This window comes from Chiloscyllium punctatum, chromosome 16, assembly GCF_047496795.1.
Source record: "Chiloscyllium punctatum isolate Juve2018m chromosome 16, sChiPun1.3, whole genome shotgun sequence".
Classification (NCBI taxonomy): Eukaryota; Metazoa; Chordata; class Chondrichthyes; order Orectolobiformes; family Hemiscylliidae; genus Chiloscyllium; species Chiloscyllium punctatum.
Window position 1 is genome coordinate 39551407 of NC_092754.1, and position 26535 is coordinate 39577941.

Below are 26535 nucleotides of genomic sequence, written 5' to 3' on the forward strand. Positions count from 1 at the left end.
TCTCTCTACAAAGATCTCAGTGAGTCTCTCTCTCACTGCAACCACCCAGATCATCTCCTTTGCCCTGAAGCTCTTCAACCATGTCCTGAAATAGACTCGCTACCACAGCCACATTTGCTTCCTCAGTGCTTGCCTCCACAACCAACTGATCCCACATGGACTCCGGACTACATTCAGACTAGCACAGTTTGGATCTCAACAGGACAACCAGTACAGACTACAAATTCAAAACCACCAGCAACAGTTCTCCTTCTGGATCGGAGGATTGGTGACTTTAAAAGGTTCCACACTCGCAGTCATGCACCACAATCTAACTTCTCTATAGTTGGCTATGCCTCAACTGAGGCAACACTCTCTCAGAACTGCACAGGACTATGTCCTAAGAAGAATTCATACTCTCAACAAACAGTATTTCTACACCATCTCAAATTCAAAAACTGTAAGTATAACAAACTTTTATATAACCACCTCAATAACCAGCGCTCCTCGAACATTCCAGAAGATTCCCCCTGCCTCCAGAACTGCTGCCATTAGCCACCAGGTCAGGACAGCAACCATTGCCGTGGCAAATCTTTTTACCTTCCTGATGAAGGGCTCCTGTCCGAAACATCGACTTTCCCGCTCCTCAGATGCTGCCTGACCTGCTATGCATTTCCAGCACTACTCTAATCTTGACCCAGAACCAGCTAATCGAGTTCTTCAACCAAATGTTATGTTATATCTTGTTCAGAACACTTGGTACTGTGTCAGGTAGTTCTGCTAGCTTTTAACTCTCTTAAAGGTAGATTAAACCCACATCTTCATAATACCTCCCCCCTTAAGAAAAATTGTTTTCTATTCTTTAAAGAAATTACCCTAACATACAGATAACTTTAAGTTCACCCTAACTTCTTCCCATATAATTGTATATATGTATATAACATTAAATTAAGACAAATCTCATCTCAACTTTATCAGTTAAATCCGCGATAATGCATCTTCGATTACGTTCTTACGACCCGCAACATGTACGATTTTAAAATTAAGACTCCAACGAAATCGTCTCATATTCTTGTCTTTAAAGCATTCTAAGAACGTAAGCGGATTGTGATCAGTGTACACAATCGTCTCCGACACTTTACACAGTAAAATGTATTAAGGCCAGTACCTAACTCAATAGTGCTTTTTCAATTGTGGAGTATTTCCTCTGGTGGATGTTGATCTTCTTCGAAAAGTAAACAACCAGCAGATCAATCCCATCCTCATCTTCCTGGTAGGAGTGCAGCTCCAACCCCAAAGTCACTAGCATCGATGGTGACTTTAAAAGGTTTTGAAACTGGTTTGGTGGTTAATATTGATATCAAATGGTCGAATGCCTCCTGTCATTGCTCTGTCCACTGACACTTTGTGTTCTTCTTCAGCAAATCGATTAACGGTGCCACTACACTGCTAAAGTTTGGTACAAACTTCCAGTAGAATCCGCTGTGTCCTAAGAATCGAAGCATCTGTTTCTTTGAGGTTGGTCATGGAAATTTCTTGATGAGCTTCGTCTTTGCATTCCGTGGGGTTAACCTTCCATGACCGATGTTATGTCCCAAGAACGTCACCTCTGCTTTCGCAAATTCAGTTTTAATTACGTTTATCACCAGTTTTGCTTCTTGTAGTCATTCAAAGAGCTCTGCCCACTGTACTATTTGATCTTTCCATGACTTACTAAAGATCACTACATCATCCAAATAGATCGTACAGTTTGTTAACCCAGCCACAACTCTGTTCATTAGTCTTTGGAATGTAGCAAATGTGTTCTTCGTTTCAAAGGGCATCACTTTAAACTGATACAGCTCACTTGGGGTTTCAAGCACAGAAATTTCTTTTGCCATCTCTGATAAAGGATCCTGCCAGTAACCACGCATTAAGTCCAACTTGGTGATGTAACTGGCTTATCCAACTTTCTTGATACAGTCCTCCAATCTAGGAAATGGATATGAGTCTGATTTTGTAACAGCATTGACCTTCTTATAATCCACGCAGAATCGTTAAGTCCTGCCTGATTTGGGAACTAAGACGGTTGGCGAACATCACTCGCTCTGGCTTGATTTAATGATGTCCTCATTGAGCATAGCCTCCACCTCCATCTGGACCTGTCTGGCTTTGAAAGGATTAAGCTGATAGGGGTATTGTTTTATCAGAACAGTATTCCCTACAGCTACTTAATGTACAATAGCATTAGTCCTCCCCATCTGATTCTTACATATGTCCTTGCACTGCAGTAACAAATCTTTCAATTGTGTTCTATGCTCCTGAGACAGATAGCTTACTAACCTATCCAAGTCCTCAAGGACTTCTTCATTTTTTAATCTATTTTGAGGCACATCAAAGTCCATGGTGGCTCAGTGGTTAGCACTGCTGCCTCACAGCAGCAGGGTCCCAGGTTCAATTCCAGCCTTTGGCGACTGTCTGTGTGGAGTTTGCATGTTCTCTGCGTGGGTTTCTTCCAGGTGCTCCGGTTTCTTCCCACAGTCCAAACAAATGTGCAAGTCAGGTGAATTGCTCATGCTAAATTGCCCATAGGCAATTAGGCAGAAGGAAATGGGTCTGAGTGGGTTACTCTTCAGAGTGTCGATGTGGACTTGTTGTGCCAAAGGGCCTGTTTCCACACTGTAGGGAATTAATATAATCACATCATCTGGATTTGATTCCTCACTCTGTGGGGCAGTAACTAACACCAGTTTCTCCTGTCCTTTCTTTTTTTTAAAATCCCTACAATGTGGAAACAGGCTCTTCGGCCCAACAAGTTCACACCAACCCGCCAAAGAATAACCCATCCAGACCCATTCCCCCTAATTAGCGCAGCTAATCCACCCTAATCTACACATATTTGGATTGTAGGAGGAAACCAGAACACCCAGAGGAAACCCATGCAGACACGGTGAGGCAGCAGTGCTAACCACTGAGCCACCATACCACATCTCCAGTATAATACGGTTTCAACATATTCACATGACATACCCAATACCTTGCTTTTCTATCTGGCATCTTTACTAAATAGTTCACCTGACTCAACTTTTTCTCAATTTGACAGGGACCACTAAACCTGGCTTTGAAGGGATTGCCTACCACTGGTAATAGTACTAACACGTTATCCCCTTGGGAAAACGTTCGAACTTCAGAGCCTTTATCTGTCACCTGCTTCATTCTATGCTGTGTTCTCTTTAGGTGCTGTTTAGCTAACTCACCTACTCTATTTAATTTGTCTCTCACCTCCGATGCATAATCTAAATGCGAGATCTCCAACTTTGGTCCTGTCAATTTTTCTTTAATTAATTTCAAAGGACCTTTCACTTCATGCCCTAATACTAACTTGAAGGGAGTAAACTGAGTAGATTCATTTGGGGCATCTCTGATGGCAAACAATACAAATGGGATACCTTCACTCCAATCATTCGGGTAGTCTTGACAGTATGCTCTCAACATGGTCTTCAAGGTCTGATGTGACCTTTCTAAAGCTCCCTGGGATTCAGGATGATACACACTGGTTTTAAAGTGCTGTACACCTATGCCATCCACCTATGCTATCCATTACCTCCTTAAACAGCCTAGCAGTAAAATTTGAACTTTGGTCTGACTGAGTCTCTGTGAGTAATCCATACAATGTGAAGAAAGCTACTAACACCTCCACTACCTTTTTTGCCTTGATATTTCATTTGGAATTGCCTCAGGAAATCTGGTAGACACATCATTATAGTCAACAAGTACTGGTTCCCACTTTTAGTTCTCAGGAGGGGACCTACATTATAATCCATGTGAAAGGTTCTTCAAATGCGGGAATTGGCAACAAAGGTGCTAGTTTTATTACTACCATCTGGCACGTATGACACAAATGGCAAAAGTTCACCACATCCTTGTGCATTCCAGGCCAATAAAAATGTTTTTGTACCTTAGCCTGAGTCGTATGAATCCTTAGGTGACCTCCTACAGGTAGTTCATGTGCTACCGTAACACCTCCCGTCTGTATGCTACCGGCAACATAATCTGGTGGTGTACTTCAGCCCATTTCTCCTCTGTACTAACCTGCCATGGTCTCCACTTCCACCTTAAGATTCTGTATTTCAGATAATAACCCTCTGGAATACTCTCTGCTTCATTTTCGGAGTACATTTCCACATATATATCTTTTACCATCTTGTCTTGCTGTTGCAAGTCTCTTAGTCTTTCAGGAATAAACACTTCTGTCTGACCCTCTGCCTATTCAGGTTTTTCCTGCACCATTACTTCAAACAGGATATCTGCTAACTGAACTTCAACTCCTTCACTTTCCTCTTCACTTTTTGTTTTATGCTGTGATTTATGATAGTGGGATCTGGTTACCATACAGTCTGGGAAAATACCAGGATAGTTCTGTTTTAACTCCTCAGTTTCTTGGTCTTCCTTGTGCTTCTCCACTACAAGGGGTGTCACTCCCGCCTTGGATCCTGCCAAATCATCCCCAGAACAATCTGAATTCCTGGAACTGACACTTTGTCAATCACTCCCACTGTAACTTCCCCAGTCTTAAGTTGGCACTTCAACCTGATCTTACAGAGGGAAACGCGAACTTTCTGTCCATCTATCCCATAAATTACCACACTCTCAGGTAACAGATCAGAAAGAGTGCATACTTGCTCATCCCTTACTATTAGCAACTGGTTGGAATCTGTATCTCTCAAAATTATAACTTTCAGTCCTTCTCCCCCTGTTCTGAGCAAATTTTACCCAGAGAAGCAAATTCTTTGTAGAGATCAGATACTAATTACCCGGCCCTTGCCTCGGCTATGCACTCTTCTGCAGCTCCTTGGCTCTCAGGGTCTCCTCCCTACTTTCACTAATCCATTGGCTTAGCTTCTTTTACCACATCTTTTCCCACAGTGCCTTTCTTTAACGACCAGCACCGCGACCCACTTTACCACAGTGGAAACACCTGAGGCTCTCTACTCTTGGTTTAGTAGTGTAGGATCTCCCCTTCTCCCAACTTCTATTCCTCATAGGATGAAATTCTGGCCAGAAGCTTGTCTTATGCACCAACATGTACTCATCTGCTAATTCTGCTGCCCTTCTCACTTCCTGAACTTTCTGTTCCTCCACGTGAATCCTTACCATCTCTAGAAGTTTTTAAACTCCGCCAGCAGAATAATGTCTCGTACAGCCTCAAAGGTCTTATCTATTTATAAAGCATGCACCCATTGATCAAAAGGATTATGTTTAATTCTTTCAAACTTAACATAAGTCTGACCTGGTTCTTTCTTTATGTTTCTGAACCACTGTCTATATGCTTCTGGTACCAATTCATAAGCACTTAAAATAGTCTGTTTAACCTCTTCATAATCTCTTGATCTCTTATCTGACAGCGCAGCAAATACCTCACTAGCTATGCTTATCAGTTTAGTCTGAACTAGCACTACTCATAAATCCTCGGATCACTCCATTTGCCTAGCCAATTTTTCAAATGAGATAAAGAAGGCTTCAACATTTTTCTCATCAAAATGTGGCAGAGTTTTGACATATTTGCATATCACTACCTTCTCTTTTAATCTCCGTCCTGTTAACATGACTTTGTTGACTAAGTCGCAACTTCTCACATTCATTTTGCTCAGCTAAGAACCTTCTCTCTCTGCTTATCTTCTAACTCCATTTTCCTCAATTGTAATTTGAGTTTTTCTACCTCTACTGTACTTGTCTGTTTCTCTGACACGCCGAATTGTTTGAGTAACTCCCTTACAATTTCAGCGTTACTTTTGTCCTTGATTAAACCCAAATCTAACTTTTTTGCTAATTCTAAAAGTATGGCTTTTTCTTTCCTTCTAAACTTCCTTGGCAAATTTGAGAATCATCTTCAAATCCCAGAACCTCTTTAGCATTTTTAAGAGCTATTTCTCTCATTTGTAATTTAATCAACCAGAAGTCACCAAAATTAAATAAACTGTCTCACCTACATTTTATTTAAAGATCTAGGACACTAACCTGCAAGTGTTTAAATCTGCTAGGATCTTTCCTACCCCAAATCTATTCAAATCTGTCTAAACCTGTTCAAATCACAGACCTGAGCCCCCAAAGCATTGGATTGTGTCATTGGCTTTTAAGACTGTCAATTTACTAAATTTAAACCTGATTGGAGTTTGATATTTTTCAGGATATAATTCAAACTAGTTTTGTTGTCTCCAGGCAACAGTGCTCTCGAATTGTCAGCTAATCGAATTGTTCAACCAATGTTACATTATATCTTGTGCAGAACACTTGGTAGTATGCCAGGTAGTTTTGCTAGCTTTTAACTCTCTAAAGGTATGGTACACCCACACCTTCATAATACTTGCTCCCCAAAATGATCTCCCTATATTCATTTTCTAAGGGGCCTATGTTCACTTTGATCTCTCTCTACCTTTTTATATATTTAAAGAAGCTCTTATCCTCATATTTGTATAATCCTTGCTAGTTTGCCATTTAGTTTATTTTCTCCACTTCTATTATCTTTTTAGTCCAACTTTTCTGGATTCTGAAGTCATCCCAGTCTTTGGGGTTATCCTGACCTTATCTGCTTTTTTCTTCCATCTTAATACTGTTCTTAACTTCCTTGGTTAGCCATGATTGATTTATCCTTCTCTTTGCATCTTTCTCACTTACTGGGATGTATTTTGCAGAGAGTCATGAATTACCTCCTTAAATGTCTGCCACTCCTTCCATACTGTCATTCCTGCTAATCCATGTGCGCAGTTCACTTTAGCTAACTCTGGCCTCATTTAATTGTAATTCCCTTTAAGTTAAACACTTGTTTCTGATCCAAATTTCTCATTCTAAAATGGTGTATTAAATTCTATTACTTTATGATCACTACTTCCTAGGAGATCTTTTACTTGGAGATTATTTATTAAACCTGCATCATTACCCATTACCAGATCCAAGGTAGCCTGCTCACTAGTTGTGTTCATGACATATTGCTCTAGGAAATTATCCCTAATACACTCTAGGAATTTGTTGCCATATTTTAATGAATCCAAGTAACATGAAGATTAAAGTCATCAATAATTATTGTGCTGTTCTTTCCATATTCTCTTGTAATTTGGTGATTTATAGTTTTTCCCACAGTGCAACTACAGTTTGGAGGTCTGTACACTACTCCTACTAATATCTTCTTTCCCACTAGCAAATCAACTATGGCATTTCTTAATCTATTAACAACCAACAGTAAACCTATCAAGGTCCTTCACATCGTTTAATGTTGTGTTGAGTTCTGAAAAGTTAAGACTCAATGTTGGATAGAGTTATGTAGTTTGGGAGGTTTGGTTGAAAATCCCAGAGATAACTTCCAATTAGCATTATGTGTTTACCTGCATCTTCATCCCCTGACTGCCAGGGTTCATTAAATGAGCAAGTACTTTTACGAAGATGTCCTACATACCAATTGTGTGTACATGTTGTTCCTCATTTCTGTGCCAGATGTCACAGAATCGTGCAAATGCAAAAAACTGCAAATGCACAGGAAAAGTTAGCCTCTACAAGCTTTATACTAATGTTAGAAAGTATTTCTATTTTATAAGACTAACAGCTGTTCCTTGTAGGATGGATGAAGGCTCATATGCAGTATAAGCATTATCATGGACCGAATGGCCTATTTCTTTCCTGTACATTCCGTTTAAATTTAAAAACAAGTACCCTTTTCTAGTCAGAAGATAGTTTGAAAGTAAGCTTCCATTTTCATTCTTTCCTGGAAGGTTAAAATTAATTACAGCTATTCTCCCTTGGTGTCATAACAATATTAGCTGAACACCATTTGTACTGCTCTAAATAATTATTGTATTCCCATTCTATGCCTCAGAAACTAACCATACTTGCACTGAATTGGCAACCACAGAATCTAATTAAGGAGGAAACCGCACACCATCTACCCTGAGCACAGCACACCTCGGAGACAGAGAGAGCACAGAATGCTCTATGAACATCACACCCAAGAAATAAACAAGACCAGGATTAATAAATAATAAACAAGTTGGGAATTCATGTTACTGCTTTGTTCTCTGCTACAAAGCATTAGCTTGAATGTCCCTAGTTGTATCTTTTACATCTGAGATTGACAGTTTTTGACCTCTAGAACTAACACCAAAGACTAACATTTTGAAGGACAGTGTTTTCAATTTTGTATGCCAGCCATATGGAGAACACTAAAGTAATATGATGTGACTAAATTAATAGTTTGATGTATATCGATTTCACTGATTGATTTCAATGACTTATTGATAGAAGGGCAAAAGAGGTACCTGCCCTGTTCATATAATCTTGAAGTACTGCAGCAACCCTATAAGAGAATCCTTAGATCCTCATGAGTTTGACAGGGACAGAAAAAGAAAATGTTAGGTCTCACAGGACTTAAAGGACAGATATTTATATCTTGGAGCAATGCGGTAGGGTCAAAACAGAATTATCATCAGGCCATAAGAAGCTCCCTGCAAATACATCCCAAATGCTGCAGGGACGTAAGTGGTTAGTCAAAAGTTTCAACCCCATCAGAACCTCAGGGTATACCTGAGAGTGAAAAATTAATGGCTGTGACAGACAATCCAAATTCCTACCTCACTATGAAAACCAGACCAATTTTTCACACCTCTAGCAATACATGAAGAGCAGCAAGAAAAATAAATGGCAGGTAGCATAAGATGATTCAAAAATAAAGACAAACAACCAGGAGGCTCCCTAATTCAGTAAGGAAGCAATCCAAGAACTTTGTATCCTGTTTCAATCAAATGAACAAATATCATCTCAAGAACAAAATTAAAATATGGCAAGGTATGCTTCTGAATCCTTCATTTCTACTGTTCACACAAATATCTAAAGTAATTCATTTTTAAATTGAGTTATAGAATAACAAAGCATGGAAACAGTCCTTTAGCCTAAACTGGTCAATGCTGACCATGGTGCCCATTCAGAGTATACACATTTGATCCATATCCCTCTAAATCCTTCCCACCCAGTATTTTTTAAATGTTGCTACTGTACCTGCCTTAACCATTTTCTCTGGCAGCTCATCCCATATATGTACTGCTCTCTGCATGAAGAAGTTGCGCCTCAGGTTCTTCTTAAATGTTTCCCCTCTCACCTTAAACCTATGCCCTCTAGTTTTCAATTCTCCATCCCTGGGGAAAAAAAGACTATATGCACTCATCCTATCTATGCCCCTCATGAACTTACACACCTCATTCTCCCATGTTCCAAGGAATAAAGTCCTATCGTGGCCAAACTCTCACTATAACTCAGGCTCATCTAAACATCAGTATTTACAACAAATCATTCTTTCTGTGCTTCTCCTGACTCTCTCTATTGTGTCATTCTTAAACCTTTCCTAGTGTGACCTATGGCTGTAGGTACTCAACTATAAAATGATGTTATTTCAATCAAGAAAGTCCTGTTCTCAGGGTTTCAGGGTGACTGGAGAATTCCTCCACAGGCTGTGTCATCGCTGCAGGTGCATGGACATCTGATACTTATAACTGTGGCATTGTAGCCAGGATATTGTCAGAGTTTGTCACCTTTGCTGCATCCGGGGGATCAGCTGTATCTGTATGTCCCATGGAATGATTTAAGGTAGCTGAAGACTGGCTTCTGTGATGCTGAAACAATGGGAAAAGCCCAGGAGAGATCAACACTTCTGGATGAAGATGATTGCAAATGCTTCAGTCTTGTCCTTCATGCTCACATGCTGGGTTTCCCCATCATTCAGGTTGAAACTCATGGAGTTTCCTCCTTCCATTATTAATTATGCACCATCATTTACATTTGTATGCTTCAGGATCTCCGAGCTTTCATTATTAGGATTGCTCTGTAGCATGCTGCTTCTCTGTTTAATATACAGGGTGCACATAATCCTGTGTTCCAGTTTCATCAGGTTGGCACCTTATTTTTAGGGGTTCTTGGTAATGCTCCAGGTGTCTTTTCATATATTCTCATTGAATCACATGTTGTCCTCAGACTTGATTGTTGTTAATGGTGTGGTAATTATATTAAAACTAATAATAAAAAGTTAGAGAGCATTGATTAATTAAGTAGTTTAAGTACATATAAAGAGAGACTTTTCTCCTTGAAAGTGTACTTCATTAGTTAATTAGGTTATTTTTATTCATTTGGTACTCAAAAGAAACTAAAATGTGACTTGCAATTGATGACTGGTACAGACCACAGGAGTTGCAGTACATTATTAACATCCAGAATATTTTTTATTTGATGAGCTCCTTTCACAATTTTTGTTTTTGTTACAATATTTGATGTCTAAATTAGCAAGCCTGGCTACTCAAGAAGAGTTAAACTACAGCCTGGAACTTTTTGTAATTATTTTTCATTTGTACATAGGATGCGAATATCACTGAGATGGCCAACATTTGTTATTCATCCCTAACTGCCTTTGAGAAAGTGGTGGTAAGCTTGAACTACTGCTGTACATCTGGTGTAGATATACCCAAAATGTTGCAAATAAAGGAACTCCAGATTTTTCATCCAGCAATGCAGATTCTTACAACTCAAATAAACAGAAGTTTAATAAAGACATTTGTCATACAAGAGATTTCTAATAATTTAAGTCAATGTATCTTGAGACAATGCTCATATAAATTTTGACTTTACCTCCAGCTTCTGTTTAGTGTCTTTGCCCAGAAGGTCTCGGATCTCTTCATTGTAAATTTCCAAATATGAAGCCCTCACCAGGAACTTTGTATTTTCTGTACACTGTGGGTGAACACACAGTGGCAGTGAAACCACTTAAACTGCTTACATTTTGCTGCAAAGTAATCAAAGCACTGAATGATATCAAATCTAAAAGTAATGATGTTGAATACGAGTTGATTATTTCATTTACAAATACCTAAGAATGTTGATACTGTATAAAGAGGAAGACAAAAAAAAGAGAAGACAACTATAACCAGTAGCATAAAATGTATTTTTTGAGGTCATTGTTCCTTACTGTCTCTCACAAGGATATAAAAGCAAGCAGCAACTCCTAATCCTGCCTTAATTTTACCTCCAGGGGCGGCACAAGTTATTTGCCATCCAGTTTTAATTACTTCCCTGTGGATAATTGCCTCATCACTGGATATTACTGAGAGGATATTATTGATTCACTATGGTGAATCACAAACGTATATTTGTGTCTTGCCTTATTCAGGACTCATTGAAGTCCATCTGATACTGCTATTACTAATTCTCTTGAAGCATGTGTCCATCACTAAATATTTTGATATTAAAGCAGAACGGAATTCATTTTATTCACCTTTGAAACACTGGCATATAAGATAAACTCTACAAACCTAAAGCTATTACTGGAAAAATAAGAATGTATGACAAATTGCACTGTATCACAGACTCTTTTACAGCATTCAGCACACAACAATTCAATAATTAACCACAAGAATCCAAATTTATAAACTCTGAGCTGCAGCTGAACTACCTGGATACTCTCAAATATATGTTCAAAAGCCCTGGGAATAACTCCTCGTTGTGAAGTTGGATGAGAAATGCCTTGCATGGTGAATGACTTCCCACTTCCTGTTTGTCCATAGGCAAATATTGTTCCGTTGTAGCCTTCAGTGACACCCTAGAAAAGAATGGAATTACTCATAATTGAAAATTATAAATATGAAGGCATTAAATGGTATCTAGATCAGCTACAATATGGAAACAAAGAAGATTTTAAAATTTATATATGTTATACAGTACATTCAAAACAATTCTAAACTTTATTTTAAAAATATTGCCTTTTCACGTCCCTCCCAGTTTTCTTAAAATCAACTTCTTTCCTTTCCTTTAATGTCTCCCTGACGTGGGTATCTTTCTGACACCATAGGATGATTACTTCTATGTTAAAAAATCATTTAAGTCTAAATTTGAATGAGCAGCTAGATGGGAATGGAATTAAAAATAGTGTTTAGAGTTTCTACTGGGAGTAAAATACGTAGTTTCAGTTTTGCCAATAATGATTTGAAGACACAGAGGAGTTAAAGATTATTGGAAGCAAACATCTTCTTCTAACTAGCAATTGACTGGCAGGTCTGTCATGTTGCTGCTAAAGAAAGGCAGGGAACATTTTCTTTAAATTATGGATAGGCAAGAAAAACTTGCACTTATATTGCAACTTCCACAATCACCAGACTTCTCAAAGTACTTTAAAAATAAGTGCTGTTATGAACTGTACCCATTGTTGTAATGTAGGAGCAGAACAATACTGTTGCTTAAAAAGTGGATAAATACCTTGAGAGGTAACAGTGCATTCGTGCTGGTTTCCTGAAAAATGTGGTAACCTTTTTACATGATATTTTCAGTGTTTTGTATTACAGGAATAGAGGCAAATTAAGGTGAGAAAAATATTTTTCTCTTTAAAAGGCATCTGGATGAGTATATGAATAGGAAGGGTTTAGAGTGACATGGACCAAATGCTAGCAAATGGGACTAGATTATGTTAGGATATCTGGTTAGCATGGACGAGTTGGACCGAAGGGTCTGCCTCTAGATGCCAACAAACAAAAAAGATATTGGGGCAATTAAATATAAATAATTCCTTCATGTGTTTCAACACTCTTAAACACAATGTCTGACGGGAGATTGTTCCGGATTGCTGACTTCACCCCATCTTCTCTATCAATCTTTCTCCTCCCCTCTCCCAGGATATCACTAGTCACATTCTGCCATTTGTTCCTTGTTATTGAGCTAAGTATGCAGCTCCTGCTAGTCAGCCAATTTCTTAAACAGATCAATAACTTGTCCTTAGTTCCATGAGCTTCAACGTTAACCAACAGACTATCAAATGGCTACTGGATATCCATATAAATAATTTACAGACATTTCCTTTACATTATTTTAAACACTTCTTCAAAAATGCAACTGAGTCCGTTAAGCATGATCTATATTTTAGAAATCCATATTTTGCCCTCTCTGATCAGCTGAAAATATCCACCATGTTCAGTCACCTCATGTTCACTTATCTTGCAACTAGAAAAATAAGTGATTCAGAGGATATTGCTGCAAATAGCTTATCTACACCACTGTGTGGCATTGTGCTGCTTCATGAGGCAGCTGGACAAATCAAAGCCTTCTGGATCACATATATTCGCAACTAAATTGAGTAGATTTTCAGGCAAATGACTGAAGATTTGCTTAAGCAATAAAAAAAGGGGTGAAATTATTTCTGCAGAAAATCAACGCTCTACTTCACTGCAGGTTTTTCTGGAACATATACAGACAACTGAGAGAAATTCACACATTAAAAATGGAGCAACAGAAGAAAATTAACATACTGAAGAGGAGGAGTGTATAAATACTAAACCAGGTTAAAAGAGCATCAATGAAATATATTAGCCTTAAAGCAAGTAACTGAAGTACTTAAACTAGTTTCCATCTGATCACCAGTGTGGCTGATGCTAGTGTGGAACTTTCAGCAAGATTTGGGGCACTGATTATTACTACAGAGGAAGTTCTTCTAGATGCCAATCCTGTATAGGAAAAGTAACTAATTTCCTCAAAACTTAAAGTTTATTCTATTGTTGAAACTGGTGAAATCCTAATTTCTGCTGGAGTTTCTGAGATATCATTGACCAAAAAGAAGCAGCATCAAGGTACAGACAGTGGAAGTAGTAGCACCATTATTTATTCAATTAGTATCAGGGAAATCATCATTTCTTCAACTTGGAATAGTATTCAAAATAATTTTCACCCTTCTTTTCATTGACATGATTTGTTTGGGATATTCTTCAAGGGGGCTAGAAGTGCTTCATTCTTTTAATCCATAGTATGAAGCAGAAGATGATTTCAGCTTGATGTTTTCACCTATACTGGAATTTGATTGTTCAAGTCCTAAAATTTTGTCTTTTGAATCAGTTCTTCCTTGATCAGTCTTCACTGCTTTTGCCTTCAGTATCATGTCCAGACACTGGCATTATATCTGTATTCCTGCGAGAAAATAATGGAGTACACAATTCTCACTTCCTCAAAATGAGCCAAGAAGTTTGGCGAAAAGACTTTGGTGGTGTGGGGAGCAATTGGATAAAAATGTAAATAGTGAAAGAGCAGAAAGAAAGACTTTGCAGGGAATTGTAGTATAAGGGCTTCACTGCTGTTATGCCAGTAGCTAAGAGTGCATCATCACTGCTGTAAGATCAGTGGAACTGGAATTTAGTGGAAGAATGTTCTAAAGTAATCCTACTGAATCATTTCTCTGTAAGTAGTGAAAATAGTTAATACATTTTCATCAGTTTGTATTAGTATGGCTTCCAGTCCTCAGATGTTTCAGAATCCTGTTATGATAATTCTACAAATATGGGAAGTTCTAAATAGTATAAATTTTAAAGAATTTCTTAACAATCACGAAATGCAATTTTGTTTCCGAAGGAGTTGGCTGGCTTCCTAAAGAAAAGTATTTTAATATTTATTTAGTTAATTGCAGCAGCTAACAGTCATACTATATGACATTGTTTGCTGAAAAAGAGGCAAGCAGCCAGAGTGATGCTAAATATCCCCTCTAGCATGTGGTGTGGAATTACAAATTGCCATGTTGTCAATGGTACTGAGGAGCAAACATCATCCAAAGATATTTTACTTGATCACTAGCCAATGACCCTTTTCAGAGGGAGGTTCAAATAGCTGTCAACATTCACTGTCATGATAATATACTGAGTCATAGAGCCACATAGCATGGAAACAGACCCTTCAGTCCGATTCCTTTATGCTGACCATGTTTCTTAATATGAGCTAGTCCCACTTGCTTGTGTTTGGTCCATATCCCTCTAACCCTTTCTTATTCATGTACCTATCCAAATGTATTTTAAATGTAACTGTATCTGCATCTACCACTCTCTCTGGTAGTTAATTCCACATACAAATCACCTTCTGAATGAAAATATTGCCCACGGGTCCCTTTTAAATCCTTCTCCTCTCACATTAAAAATACGCCCTGTAGTTTTGAAGTCCGTAACTCTAGGGAAAAGACCTTTGCTTTTCACCTTATGTATGCCCCTCATGATTTTATAAACTCTAAGAAGGTCACCCTCAATCTCCTATGCTCCAGTGAAAAATTATCTCAGCCCATCCAGCCTATCCTTAAAAATCAAACCCTCCAGTCCAGTACATCCTAGTACATTTCTTCTGAATCCTTTCCAGCTTAATAATATCCTTCCTATAGCAGGGTGACCAGAACAGAGCACAGTGCTCCAAAAGGAGCCTCACCCATGTTCTGTACGGCCTCAACATGACGTCCTAACTCCTATACTCAATGGTCTGAGCAATGAAGGTAAATAATCTAACTGCCTTCTTAACCACTTTGTTCACCTCTGATGCAACTTTCAAATAACCAAGTACCTGAATCCCTGTGTCTCTCTGTTCGACAACAGTACCCAGGGCCCTACCATTAACTGTATAAACCCTGCCCTTGTTTGTTTTACCAAAATGTTTCTTATTCAAATTGAACTCCATCTGCCACTCCTCAGCCCATTTGCCCAATTGATCAAGATCCCTTTGTAATCTGAGATAACCTTTTTCACTTTCAACTCCAACACCAATTTTGGTGTCATCTACAAACTTACTAACCCATGCCTCCTAAATTCTCATCCATATTGTTTATACACAGGTCATTCTGCTAGAATGTACATTTCATCAGCACGAATTGGCTATAATGCAATTGACGAATTGTGGACTTTGTTTGGATAACACAAACTTTCTACTGAATGGGTATAGGGATTTTCTATTAGTGCTCTTCTACAGTGGGATTCTCTATAGCGGTTTTCCATAGTATGATTTTCTATATCACGAGGTTGCAAAGGAACACAACTGTCAGGTTATAGCCAAATGATTTGTAAATAACAAACAAAAGTGGACCCAGCACTGATCCTTGCAGAACATCGCTGGTCACAGGCCTCCAATCCAAAATAGCAACACTTGATCACCATTCCCTGTCTCCTATTATCAAGACAAGTGTGTATCCAATTGGTAAGCTCTCCCTGAATCCCATGTAATCTAACTCTATTAATTAGTCTACTACGTGGAATCTTGTCAAAGATTTAACTAAAGTCCATGTAGACAACATCTACCGTTCTGCCCTCATCAATCTTTTTGGTTATATCCTCAAAAATTCAATCAAGTTTGTGAGGCATGATTTCCCACACTTTAATCTCCCTAATTAGCCTTCCCTCTCCAAATGCAAGTAAACCCTATCCCTCACAGAATCCTCTCTAATGTCATACCACCATTAATGTCAGTTTCACAGGTCCATAGCTTGCAGGCTTATCCTTTATAGTCTTTCTTAAATAAAGGCACATTATCCATCCTCCAATCCTCTGGCACCTCAGCGTGGCTGCAGCTGATACAATTTCTCGGTTAGGGGGCCTGCAATTTCTTCCTTAAGTTCCCACGATGTCCTGGGATACAGTTAATCAGGTCCTGGAGATTTATCCACCTTGATGTTTTTTAAAGACCTCCAGCACTTCCTCTTCCAAAATGTGGACTGTTTTCAAGAAATCAATATTTATTTTCCTGAGTTCCCTAGCTTTCATTTCTTTCTCCATTGTAAAAACTGACACGAGATATTTGTTTCGTATCTCTCCCATTTCCTGTGGTTCCACACATAGATGAATTTTAGGTGTCCTATCTTTAAGGTGTCCTATACTCTCTCTAGTTGCTCTTTTGCTCTTAACGTACTTGTAGAATTTCTTTGGATTATCCTTAACCTTATATGCCTTATTTTTGCCCTTCTGATTTCCCTCTTAGGAGCGTCCCTACAACCCCCTATACACTTCAAGAGATTCACTTGGTCCCAGTTGTCTATACCTAATATATGACTCCTTCTTATTCTTGACCAAATGTAATGGATTGCAACTAGTGCCTGCAGAAAAATATATATGTCAAACCAGAAATAACTTAGGGAAATGGTAACTGTTTCTTTTCTGGAACCAGTGGGATCTGTAGTTGTATAATGTATTTTAGACATCCCAATTTAATTGACAAAAGCGGCATTTGGTATTTTAAGTATCAGGTTCATTAACATTTTAAAATAATATTAGTAGTTACCTGACAGGGTATTTGTGGTACTGATTCTTGTCAGGTGATACCTATTATAGGCTCTAACATTTACAGCACAAAAGAAGGCCATTCAGCCCATTATGTCCATGCTGGTCAACAAAGATCTGATCACACTAATTCCATTTTCCAGCACTTGGCCTAAAGCTCTGAAGGTAATGTGATTACAATATGTGAATATTGCTTAAATTTTATTAATTTCTGATTCATTCTGGTAGTATGTTCCAGACTTTCATCACCCTCTGGGTGAGAAAAATTCTCAACTCCCCTCTTAGCCTCTACCTGTTACTTTAAATCTATGTCCTCTGGCTATTGACCCCATTATTAATGGAAAAATGGTGTCTTCCCAACCACCCCATCTATGCCCCTCATAATCTTATATACCTCTATCAGGTCCTCTCCTGACCTTTGCTTCTCCAAGGAAAACAATAGCAGTTATTCCAATCTTCCACGTGGCTCAGATCATCCAGACCAGGCAGCATCCTGGTAACCCTCCTCTGCACCCTCTCCAATGCAATCACATCCTTCCAGAACTGAAGTACTCCAGTTGTGGCTTAACATTGTATACAGTTCCAGCATAACCTCCCTGCCTTTCAATTCTATGCCTTGGCTAATAATGACAATGACCCCATATGCAATCTTATCCAGCTAATCTATCTGCCCTGCTACCTTCAGCAATCTGTGGATATGCATACCAAAATCCCCAGATCTACAGTAATTTCCCATTTCCTCCCGTAGAATAATCCCTTACCTTGTCAGCCTTTGCCAAGTGCATTATTTCACAATTTTCCAGACTGAATTCCATTTGCCACTCCTCTGTTCACCTGCCCAGTCTTTTGATATCCATCTGCAATTTAAAGCTATCTTCTTTACTATTTACCATACAATCAACTTTGGTGTAATCCATAAACTTCTTGATCACACCTCCTACATTTATGTCAAAATCATGTCTAATCATAAACAGCAGTTGTCCCAGCACTGGGTCCTGCAGAACCCCACAGGAAACATGCTTGAGTGTCAAATGCCCTTACCATTACCATCTTCCTGACCCTCAATCAATTTTGGATCCAACATATTACTTTGCCATGGATCTCATGGGCTCTTTTTTTTTAACCAGTCTACCATGATAGACTCTATCAAAAGTATGGCAGATCACAAATATATTACCCACATTGACACTCCAGGTTATGTTCTCAAATAAATTGATCAAACCTGTCAAACTTGACCCATAACAAATCCAAACTGAATATCCCTGATTAATCCACATCTGTCAAAATGCATAAATATTCTGTTCATCAGAATTATTTCCAATACCTGCCAGGGTAAACTTCCTGGCCTGTAATTTCCTGATCTGGCTCTTCCTCCCTTTTTAATAATGGGACAATGTTAGCAGTCTTTCAAGTGAGAGCTTGACTCCACCCATTCATGCTGCTTCTATTGTTTCAACTTTTAAAAAATGCCAAGGCTCACTAGCTGACTTTATTAGCTTGGAGGAGACAGCTCAGCACCTATGCCTCAAAACCTCTCTTAAGAAAAATCACAGAAAAAATTCCCCTCAAACCACAATATCGACATACTCATGATATCCAGGTTCTTTGTTCTTACTGCCACTTTATAGTCTTTATGGGCTGGATGTGCCAGTATTAGACTGGAATGGACAAAGTTAAAAATCACTCAACACCAGGTTGTAGTACAACAGGTTTATTTGTAAATACAAGCTTTGGAGCGCTGCTCCTTTATCAGGTAGCTAGTAGGGGAGGGTCATAGGACACAAAATTTATAATAAAACATCAAAGTCTCATATGATTGATGCAATGTATTGAACAAACCCAGATTGTTTTTAAATCTTTAATCATGAAGAATGGGGATGCAGGTTTTGATTGATTAATATGTAAATCCCAGAACTTCTTTCAAGTTACAGTACTGGGATAACTTAAAATTTCATTTTAAAAAAAAGTGACCTCTCAGCTCAGACAATGCATTCAAGGTTTGAGGTTAGAGTCTGTCTGTATTCCAACATTGAGTCAAACTGGTTCTATGTCCAAAGTAGGAATTTATAAAATTCTGATGGACTGATTGCCTACAGATTGTGTGCTTTTTGAACAAAATGCTTGTATATGTGTGAGTGTGTGACTGTGTGCATTTGAGTGTGTATATATGTGTGAGAGGGTGTATGTGCGTGCTTGATATAATCTGTGCGCGAGTGTGTTGGAGTCTATGCCTGTGAGGGGATGTGCACAGGAGCTTGTGTGTGTCTGAGAGAGACTGTGTATATGAGAGAGGATCTGTGTGAGTGTGGGAGCGTGATCATGTGTAAGAGTGTGTGTGTGTGCATGTGTGTGTGCATGCATGTGTGCTTGTGTGTGTGAGAGAGTGCATAGTGTATTGGGGTCACCTGTAGTGTGGCATGAACCCAAGATCCTGTTTGAGGCCATCCTCATGGGTACTGAACTTGGCTATCAACCTCTTCTCAGTGACTCTGCATTGTTGCATTTCCCAAAGTCCCCCTTGGAGGACAGTCACCCAAAGATCCAAGGCCAAATGTTCTTGACTGCTGAAGTGTTCTCCAACTGGGAGGGAACATCCTTGTCTGGCAATTGTTGCACGGTGTCCATTTATCCTCTGTCATAGTGTCGGCTTGGTCTCACCAATATACCATGCCTCGGGGTATACTTGCCTGTAGAGTATGAGGTATACAACTTTGGCCGAATCACATGAGTACCTGTCACGTGCATGGTGGATAGTGTCCCCATGTGTAATGGTGATATCCATGTCGATACTCTGAAACATCTTGTAGTGGTTGCCATGACAGGTTGTATGGTGTTGTGGTTGCTGTTGTCTTGAAGGCTGGGCAGTTTGCTGTGAACAATGGTCTATTTAAGATTTGGTAGTCATTTAAAGGAGATAATTGAAGGCATAGGGAAGATCTTGGCAAGCTGTTCATCCTCATCGATAATGTGTTACAGGCTGTGAAGAACATGGCGTAGTTTCTCCACTCCCGGGAAGAACTGGACAATGAAAGGTACCCTATCGGTCATATCCCATGTATATCTCCTGAGGAGGTTATTATGGTTTCTCGCTGTGGCACGTCAGAACTGGCAATCGATAAGTTGAGCATCGTATCTTGTTTTTATGAGAGCGCCCTTCAGAACCTTCAGGTGTCCGTCACGTTTCCTCCTCATCTGAACAGATCCTGTGTATTCGTAGGGTTTGTCCTTAGGGGGTGGCAGTTTTAATATGTTTAGGGTGGAAGCTAGAGAAGTGCAACCATGGGTTTGCGATAGAGTGAGGTACTGAGGTGCCCATCCTTGACGGAGATGCATGTGTCCAAGAATGAGACTGATATTAAAGAATAGTCCATGGTAAGTCTGATGGTAGGATGAAACTTGTTGATATCACTGTGTAGTTGTTTCAGTTACTCCCTCGTGATGCTGCACTTCTCTAGCTTGGAGAACTTCAGCGGTCAAGGACATTTGGCCTTGGAAGTTCAGGTGACTGCCTTTCAAGGCAATTTTGGGGTATGCAATAACGCAGAGTCACCGAGCAGAGGCTAATAGCCACATTTGGTACACATGATGACGGCCTCAACTGGGATCTTGGGTTGATGTCACATTACACGGAGACACACATAAACACACAGTCTTACATATGATCACACGCGCACACATGCACTCTCCCTCTCTCCCACACACACATATGCACATACACATATAATTTTTTGGGGTGAATTTGCATTTGCAGATTTGTATTTACAGATACACTTTTTTTTTCCAAAGAGCACACAATCTGTAGGGGGTCAGTTTATGTGCCATTTTATAAATTCTTACTTTGGAAACAGAACCAGTCAGACTCAAGGCTGGAGTACAGACAGACTCTAACCTCACACCTTTAATGTATTATCTGAGCTAAGATGTCACCTTTTTTTTGAATAAATCTTAAGTTATCTCTGGACTGTGATTTGAAAGAAGTTCTGGAATTTACATATTAATCAATAAAAACCTCCATCCTAATTCTTAGTGATTAAAGACTTAACAGCAAACTAGGTTTGTTCCACACATCGCATCAGTTGTAAGACACTTTGACTTTTTCTATAAATTCTGTGTCCTATGATCCTGCCCCACTAGCCACCTGACAAAGGATTGTACTTCCAAATAAACCTGTTGGACCTTAACTTGGTGTTGTGTGACTTTTAACTTTTCTTTATGGGGACACATTTGCCCTGTAACTCTCACTATTTCCTCCTTTTGGCTCAACTGATCATACACAGTTTTACACAGCTTTCAGTTCACTTGAACCAAATAATATCTTATCTTAGTAAAATTAGCCTCTCCCAAATTTACAGATTTTATTCCCAGATCATTAGCTATTTCCTAACAATCAAAGCCTGAGTTATAATTGCAGGTTTGGAGAAGGTTTGTATCTCAGGTTGTGGATCATGTCTGAGAACAAATCTACCAGCTTACAATCTGAGCTATGATCACTATCTCCAAAATGCTCCATTATTGCTGGTCCTTCTTCCTGTCTGGGTAATTTCTTAATATTAGGCCCAGAATCATTCCCTCCCTTAATGGACTTTCTACATACTGGCTTAAAATGTTCACTCTCATTGCTTACCAAGGGCGAAAAAGTTAGTGAGTGATACATAATCTTATTATCTGCCTATCTGTCTAGTGGTCACTCATTCTCTTCCTGCTTCCATTTCCTTAAAATGGTCCATTAATGTGTTTTATTCTTTCTTGTGACTTGAGTGTTTATGATCATACCCACTTATCCTTGGACAGGGAGTATGCACAGTCCAATAGCATGTTTGAGGCCTTTAATTGACGATGGGCAATGCAGGGGCTACAGTATATTGTTAATGATCAAAATAATATGTGAATTTGATTATATCAATTTAATTTTCAAAGTCTTTGATTTTTGTTGCAGTGACCCCGCCCCCCCTCCCAAGACAGTTGCTCAATTTAATTTGGCTTAGCATTTAGTGCTCATTCCTAATGAAGATGAAGAGAGAGAGGAGACGTGCATACTTGTACGATTGTAGACTTTGGGGTTTAGTTACACTCCTCTGCAGTTCGGGAGGGAGTTCCAGGGTATTGACCCAGCAACAGCATCACTGGCCTGTTCACTGTTAGTGTCTTGGTAGAACAAGTGTGAAAATTGTTCTGTGATGCGACCTCCCCTCCTTTCCCAAGCCCTGTTCTGATATGTTGCGTCTGCTTTACCTCCACCAGCGGATAGGCGATCTCGTTGTACAGTTGCTCCGTGGTACTCTCTATGTAATAGACACCGTCGAAGGTGAACTGTTTGGGCGGCTCTCCGAGGACCCCGGGTTTCTGAATAAAACACTGGCCGCGGGCGGAGTCCATGGACACTACCACCTTACAGTTCAGGTCCTTCTCTCGGCTGTTGCTGGGTCTGCAGCGTACCACCACTCGCACTGTCTCCAAGGCCATCGTCCTCCTCTTCCTCTCCCCAGCCTGCTGCACTTTAGTCTCCTTATCAACGACTGTCCCTTCTTACAGGTCCCCCATCCCAGCCCCCCTCCACCATTCCTGGGACCGGGATCTGGCAGCCAAGCGTCGGTTGCTCGGCAACAAGTAGGTCCACTGACGATCCCAGTTTCCGGCCGGATGTCCGTCACTTCCGTTTTTGTTGCTTGCCAACCGTTGCTACAGAGACAGAGCAATTGGGAGCTTTGGTCAGTGCTCCGTGATGCTGTCCTTTCAGAGATAGATTAAGGGAGTTTCAGCAAATCTGTTCACAGGTCAGAACAAAACGTGAGTAGCTTATGATTTGGAGCTTATACAAAGTTAAAAATCACACAACACCAGATTATAGTCCAACAGGTTTAATTGGAAGCACTAGCTTTCATAGCGCTGCTCCTTCATCAGGTGGTTATACAATGTCAACCACTGGGTATTTCCTCACTGATAAGACTTTTAGTAATTGACCATGCAGCTCCGGAACCCAGCTCTTCTGTCAGCCATTCTGCAGCCACTCGGGTATTACTGTCCAGGAATATTAAGAGATCCCAAAAGCATCCCAAAACAGGATGTTAATAGGAAGATTTTTGAAGATGTCCTTTACTATTTAATGTAGAGCCAAGGGAAAATATGATGGGACATCTAACATGAATGTAATGGTGGGAATGCTGGATCCAAGGAGGCTAAGGGACGTTGTTTCACTGTAAAATTGATCATTGCAGAAAACCTGGTGCGAAGAGTCGAGGGTGCATCCTCCCTGTTCTTCCTCATCCATCTCTCAAATTGATCCTCTTCAATCCTGCAGGCAATGGTTGCACTCTCGTTATAGCCATGCTGTGCAATACATAACAGAACACTTGAACACTCTCCTCCTGCACGTACTGAAGGGCCCTAACCCAAACCCCAGTCTAGGCATTACTGCATTGCTTCAGCATAGCCGTTGCCTGTCCTATGCAATTTTGTGACTCCTTGGCCCTTGTTGTTATTGTGATGGAAGGGGTGCATCATCATATGGGATCGTCTTTGTCTCCAAGCAGCCAAGTTCCACAGAAGCCCAAAGATGCTGGAATAGCTAACTGTTCAGAATGGCTGTTATCAGAATAGTAACCCACGCATTGTTTTGTGAGTTGTTGCTGTGCCTCTCCCCATTGACAATGAGGCATGCAGAGCCTTGTACATGAAGGTTATGGCACTCTGCACCATCAGTGAACCCATGACCCTGATAAAGCCATTTACCCTTTGTTCTACCTTGCCTTGGTAATGGAGAAAAATGGTGTACTCATCCTTCCTATGATCTAGGTTACCTCCCAGATGGATGATGTACTTACAGGAGTTTGAGATGTTAGTGATTTCTGCTGGGAAAGTTCTGAAATAATGCAGCTGTGATCTCAAGGCCATTGATCTCCTGCTTCAAGACTCAAAATTAGATTGAATGAGATGGCAGAGTTATGTGACTCCTCTTTGTCCAACCTCAGCAGCCTTAGTTAAGTAAAGTACTCTTGAAAATCTCTTGGTGGGTGAAGAGTCTTTTTCCTCCTCCTTCTTTGCATCCTTTGATGTATTTGCTGAATGTGTTGCAGACCCATGGCAATGCAACCACAGCCTCCAATGATCACCAATTCCCAGCAGGACTCCTGTTCAAAATACTTCAGAAGGTACACCACTGAATTTCCACTAAATGTGTCTAAGTTTGAAGTAAAAAACACTTCACTTGCAAGTTGGTGTCTTAACTCATTAAATAGCACCAGTAGGGGTCCATCATGCCACACATTCATTCAGCTGTGATCAGCACTGCAGTTCAGAATGCATGGTGCAGATCAAGTTTGTTAAAAGAGCATCAAATCATCTGAAACTGCCATAATAGCATGGGCATGGCGATACACATGCGTAGAAATTGTAAACCTAATTTCTTGCCCATATAGTCAGTCAAATTAAACAAGAAGAACTTGAGAATACAAACGTTTAATGCACTTACCTGTGATCTTATCAAGTGATTTTTGCTAAAATATCTTTCAAAATGTGAATTAAGATTCAATGATTTCAGCAGCTTGTAAATAAAATCCTCAGATGTGCAGTTTACTTTGAATCTTACTTTCTATCACAGTTTGGGTGAGCTGTTCTATTTTAAGCCAATATCCCACTCAATCCAAACATCTGGCTATTGCACAAAATACGGATACATGGGATTGAAGGTGATTTAGCGGTTTGAATCAGAAATTGGCTAGCTGAAAGAAGACAGAGGGTAGTGGTTGATGGGAAATGTTCATCCTGGGGTTCAGTTACTGGTGGTGTACCCCCAGGATCTGTTTTGGAGCCACTGCTGTTTGTCATTTTTATAAATGACCTAGATGAGGGCGTAGAAGGATGGGTTAGTAAATTTGCGGATGACACTAAGGCTGGTGGAGTTGTGGATAGTGCTGAAGGATGTTACAGGTTACAGAGGGACACAGATAAGCTGCAGAGCTAGGATGAGAGGTGTCAAATGGAGTTTAATGTGGAAAAGTGTGAGGTGATTCACTTCGGAAGGAGCAACAGGAATAAAGAGTGCTGGGCTAATGCTAAGATTCTTGGTAATGTAGATGAGCAGAGAGATCTCGGTGTCCATGTACATAGATGCCTGGAGGTTGCCACTCAGGTTGATAGGGTTGTTAAGAAGGCGTATGGTGTGTTAGCTTTTATTGGTAGAGGGATTGCATTTCGGAGCCACGAGTCATGCTGCAGCTGTATAAAACTCTGTTATGGCTGCACTTGGACTATTGCATACAGTTCTGGTCACTGCATTATAGAAAGGAAGCTGGAAGCTGAAATATAGCTGGAAGCTTTGGAAAGGGTTCAGAGGAGATTTACTACGATGTTGCCTGGTATGATGGGGAAGTTCTTATGAGGAAAGTCTGAGGGACTTTGAGGCTGTTTTTGTTAGAGAGAAGAAGCTGGACAGGTGACTTAATTGAGACATAATAAGATAATCAGAGGGTTAGATTGGGTGGACAGTAAGAGCCTTTTTCCTTGGATGGTGATGGCACTTAAGGGGTGATAAATATAAGAAAGATGTCAGTGGTAGTTTCTTTACTCAGAGAGTAGTAGAGGCGGGGAACACACTGCCTGCAACAGTGGTAGACTCGCCAACTTTAAAGGCATTTGAATGAAACATATGGATGAAAATGGAATAGTGTCGTTTAGACAGGCTTCAGATTGGTTCCACAGGTCGGTGCACCAACGTGGACCAAAGGGCCTGTCTGCACTGTAACATTCTATGTTCTAGACTTATTAATTTGAAACTGGAATTTACATAAATTTTTTAATTTAGTGCGCAAAGATAATGCTACTTTAGTAGACCCAGAATGTAATGCTGATATCTATGCAGCACCACCAAGTGGAGGAGTAGATGATCACCTATTCACTGAGTTCACAATATGTAACAGACACCTGTGGGAGACTTTGAAAATAGGCAGCTCCCCATTCTAGGGCTGGGTGCTGAAGGCTGGAAGATGCCAATGAAGGAAATACGTATTTATCAAACTACTATGATATCACTGGGTTGATTGACAGCTGGTCTTATTGCTGTCTCAACTGCAGTTGGCTTGCTTGGCTAAGCGACACCAGAGAAGATTTGACTTGTGCAATAATCTTAATATTTTCTTCACTCACTTCCAGAAAAAAAAATTAGCTGCTAGAAGTCATGTTCACATGCTCTTTATTATGAAATTTCTGCAATGAATGGTATTATAACATAAACAACTTAAAAAAATAAAAAATACACATCTTTAACACAATGTAGTACATTCAAAGTCAAAAAGCACAATATAGGGATTTAGATATAACAGTTGGAGATTTGTTTTGTTTTTTGTGAGATCATAAGGACAATGAAGACCAGTGAGAATGAATTAGTCCTAAAGACCCTGGATAATTAAGACCACATCTTAACAAAATGCATAACTGGATCAAATTCATACTTATTTTGTATTCAATATTTGTATTCTGTTTAGGAATTATACATCATACC

The 26535-nt window shown here is 39.7% G+C and overlaps 1 protein-coding gene across 3 annotated transcripts in view; it reads right to left on the minus strand.

The window, feature by feature from the left end:
- Positions 1 to 22662, minus strand: part of kif17 (kinesin family member 17) — an 83993-nt gene extending 61331 nt beyond the window's left edge. For 2 of the 3 annotated variants that reach the window (XM_072586753.1, XM_072586754.1), the window contains exons 1-3: positions 22272 to 22662; positions 11438 to 11584; positions 10618 to 10719 (exon numbers count right to left, since the gene is read on the minus strand). In XM_072586753.1, coding sequence (XP_072442854.1) covers positions 10618 to 10719; positions 11438 to 11584; positions 22272 to 22502 — 480 coding nt within the window. In that variant the 5' untranslated portion in view covers positions 22503 to 22662. Of the gene's footprint in view, positions 1 to 10617; positions 10720 to 11437; positions 11585 to 22076 lie in introns of all 3 variants that reach the window. The other variant, XM_072586756.1, reaches the window with a different exon arrangement.
- Positions 22663 to 26535: the final 3873 nt, after the last annotated feature.